This window comes from Arachis hypogaea, chromosome 8 (assembly GCF_003086295.3).
Source record: "Arachis hypogaea cultivar Tifrunner chromosome 8, arahy.Tifrunner.gnm2.J5K5, whole genome shotgun sequence".
NCBI classification, from domain to species: Eukaryota; Viridiplantae; Streptophyta; class Magnoliopsida; order Fabales; family Fabaceae; genus Arachis; species Arachis hypogaea.
In genome coordinates, this window is record NC_092043.1 from 44,863,034 (window position 1) to 44,867,166 (window position 4,133).

The 4,133-nt window shown below is 32.5% G+C and overlaps 1 protein-coding gene across 1 annotated transcript; it reads left to right on the plus strand.

Moving 5' to 3' along the window:
- The first annotated feature begins 2,254 nt into the window (after positions 1-2,254).
- LOC112707710 (zinc finger A20 and AN1 domain-containing stress-associated protein 5) lies at positions 2,255-3,766 on the plus strand. Its single transcript, XM_025759610.3, has one exon. It carries the CDS (start codon positions 2,877-2,879, stop codon positions 3,417-3,419), a length of 543 nt encoding a protein of 180 aa, XP_025615395.1. The 5' UTR covers positions 2,255-2,876; the 3' UTR covers positions 3,420-3,766.
- The last annotated feature ends 367 nt before the right edge of the window (positions 3,767-4,133 follow it).

Sequence of the window (4,133 nt, forward strand, 5' to 3'; positions counted from 1 at the left end):
GATTGATTTTTTTATTGTTATCTAGACAATTTAACTAAAAAAAATATAATCTTCAAAAATCAAAGTTTAAATATGGTAAAAATTATAAACAAATTTTTTACATTTTTTAATGAATAAATTGATAGTAAACTCTTTAATTGTTTTATATTTTGAATTGTCAGTGATTACTTTTTATTTTTTTGTTCTATCTTATTGTGTTAAATTCTTTTTATTTTAATATATATATATATATATATATATATATAATTTATGAATATAATGTTGTTTATATAAATGTGTTTAAAATATTTAAAATATTTTTTATTTTCTATTAAAATATAGTTAACAAATCTAAAACACAAGTAAATGTTGAATGAATATAGTATTTAAAATAAGTATGATACGCGAACACGACAATTCAATTTTTATGATTTGTTACATTATGATCTTCATCAATACTCTTATTAATTAATTTGTTTATTTATTTGAAATATTATCTTAAATTAGAAGTAAAAAGATAAAATAAATAAAAGTGAATAAAAATATACCGTTTAATTAATGGTTGTAAATTTAGTGTACAAAATTAAAACATTTATCTATTTAAATATGCAAATATCATTTTCTATTAAATCGATATGATTTCTATATTAATAATTCAACCTTTTTTTACCATTAAATTGTGCTAAATGTTTATAGATTATTTAACTTTAATTGTCTGACTAAAACATTAATTAAATTGGGTTATTATGCAATCATTTTGTATTCTATCCATGTCCATGTCAATTTTAATTTATTCCCTTATTATTTAATAAAATTATGGGATTTATATGAAATAATTATTATATTTCATCTAACAATAAGTCAATAAAGAGATACCTGTTAGTTGTTAACCCAATTTATGAGACAAATATGAGTAGCAATATGCCAATAACACATTTATTGATATCACTATCCCTTGTTGGAACAACCCATGCTAGAGTAGTGATTACATAGTTGTGATTTTGTTTCGATGTTCCCGTCCTATTGTTTATATAAAATTAGAGAAATAACAAATCATATAAACGGTGGTTGTGATGGCAATTTATAGGATTACGTGGTACAAATATTAATTTTTTTTAAAACAAAATGCAAATAGCATATTTTCCTGAAAAATATTCGGTTAGCTAGTAAAAAATATTGATGATTAATAATAATGAGGAATATTATAACTTTTGGTCCAGATCTCGTGCCCAAAATAGGGCTCTCTACCTAAAATTGCATTGGGTTACGAAAGATGAGTGAGATAATAGATAAACAAAATATTAAATTTGTGTATGATTGCCAATTTGCCACCATTGCCAACCTGCAAGTAACAGGATCACTTTGATGTGAAGTTAGCTAGGTTTCCTTGTTCCTCACCAACATTGTTCCCATCGTCAAGCGATCACGTTACTCCAAGGCAACAAAAATTTAAAAATGAAAGGGGAAAAAAGTGCTACTCAATGTTAACAAATAACACAACTATACACACCACCGTTTCTTCGAAAAATCTATTGGTTCGGTTTGCCCCAATCATCTAAGAAAATTCTTGTACCGTGCCTTGTATTTGTATTTTCTTTCTACTATAAATAATAATAAGAAGAAGAAGAAGAAGAAAATTCTTGTACCGTGCCTTGTAATTGTTCAATATTTTAAAAACAATATGTATATAATCGAGTTTATATCCAATTTTTTATCCACAAAAAGGTAAATCCAAAATTAAGAATTAATTGTTGCTTCCTAACGAACAAATATCCGAAGCGCCTAAACAGAATTATGGTTATTTTAAACAAGAATAACATGCGCAAAAGGCATCATTAGATATGAATATTATAAGAATATTTAAGTTATATAACTGATCATTCATCAGCCGATGACTCTCAAAATCTGTTCATGGAACCCAAGGTAAACTTTACTAAATAACTATATTTATAATAGTTGTGTCGTTAAATTACGACAATGTCCTTTGAGATTATATAATACAATATTCTTTTATTTACACAAAATATTACTTATTTTTAACACATTATTTTTTTTAAAAAAGATAATGGCTCTTTATGAACACAACACAAATGATTTTCTTTGAATATTAAAATGAAAAAAAATCGTACCCATCATATATAATATAAAGTAAAAATTTAGATATAGTCAACTTGATGTAAAATTGATAATTAAAAATTGTTAAATAAAAATTTAGTTAAATTATTTAAATTATTTAACTATTTTTATCTATTAATTTGACGTGAAATTGCACTTAAATTTTTACTATAATATAATATCAGCTGATAATTATTAATTTGCCCTTGTTGGTTCTTACAAACTCAAGTTGAAGAGCATCTCCCCCAACATTAGTAATTGAAAGGGCAAGGTTACAACAATAAATAAAGTAAAATAATGAGACGAACACGTCAAAAGAGAAAGAAGAAGGCAACAAGAAGCCAGTGGAGGTGGTGGGGAGTGGGGACAAGAAAAGTAAAGAAAGAAAAAAGGCAACACAAATTACAAAAACAAAATAAAGAATTCAAAAAGGGGTATGGGCAAATGAGTAATTTCGAGATTGAGATGCAAATGTTTGATACGCGTCTCTCTGAGGTCCATATTCTATTTCCATTACCAACCTCACAACCCCATCTCCTTACAAATCCACCCATTCCGCTTTTTCTCTTTCTTCCCAATCTCTTCTTCATCCTCCAACCTCTCAACAACCCCCAATTCCTCCATTTCCCCCACTTTTCCGTTTTCTCTTCGCAACTCCCAAACGTTAAAAACAAAACACAAACCAAACCTTCTTTTTCTTTCCCCTCTTTTTCTTCTTTCTTCAACTCCAAAGGGCCATAAGCTCATAACACGAACCAAAACAAAAGAGAGAAGAAAAAAATATGGCTCAGAAAACAGAGAAAGAAGAAACGGAGTTCAAGGTTCCAGAAACCATTACCCCTTGCGTCAATAATTGTGGCTTAACAGGTAACCCAGCCACGAACAACATGTGCCAGAACTGCTTCAACGCCACCACCACCGCCGCCGCCGCTACCACAACTACTACAACAACAACACCGATCTCGCACCAGCCTTCTAGATTCTCCGATGAGAAAGCCACCGCAACAGCCAGATCTGCCACGTCAACGCGTTCGCCGAAGAGATCTCACCCGTCGAACGACGAGGAGAATCCGCGAGAGGGTAATTCGGGAACGGATCGGGGTGAAACGACGTCGTCCGAGGCGAAGCGTGTCGTGAATCGGTGCTCCGGTTGCCGTAGGAGAGTTGGTCTCACCGGATTCCGGTGCCGGTGCGGAGAGCTTTTCTGCGCAGAGCACCGGTACTCAGATCGCCATGACTGCACCTACGATTACAAAGCCGCGGGAAGGGAAGCCATCGCTAGAGAGAATCCGGTGGTTAAAGCCGCGAAGATCGTTAAGGTCTGATGGAATTTCCCGAATTGCCCCTCGTTTCCACGAAATCGACGGAAGAGATCGCTAAGGAGAAAATTGGAAAAGACAACATCACGAAACGCAGGCGTCGATCGTCGTTTCGTGTTCGCGTGGCTAGATTAATTATTCGTGTTTCTCTTTCTCAGAGGAAAAAAAAATACAAAAACTCAGCGCAAGTGGGTTTTATGCTGAGTGGTTTGTTAAACCGGAGAGGATGAAGCCTTTCTCTGTGATCTTCTGTGTTAGATCAAGCTTTGATCATTTTTATTTTTTAAATTATATTTTATGTTTTTTTTTCAATAGCTTGGATTGGAAATTTATAATTATTGTGATTGTGATTATCATGTGCTTGATTTTTCTCTTTTTTTTGGGTTTTTATTCTCGATTGTTTTATTAAATGTTCTGAATTCGGGGAACGAGATTGAGGATTGAGAGGATCGGATTCTGGGAATGCGAAGTAAATTTGACGGGGGTGCGAGGATATAGTTGTCATTTGGCGTTTGTACTTTGAAGTTGGAATTTTCGAGAGCGGTGATGATGATAGAAAGTTAGCTGGACCCACTTGATTTGATATGTGACGATTATATCGAGAAATTGAGAGACGCGATTTTGCGAGATAAGTGATGTGAGCGGGTCCAAATGAGTTGAGTCCTCTCCCGAGATATCGTGCGTGCGATATTTTGTTCTTGATGTGACGTTAACCTTTTC

Excerpts from the sequence above, each read along its gene's own strand:
- LOC112707710 (XM_025759610.3), top strand. The coding sequence starts at position 2,877 with ATGGCTCAGAAAACAGAGAAAGAAGAAACGGAGTTCAAGGTTCCAGAA.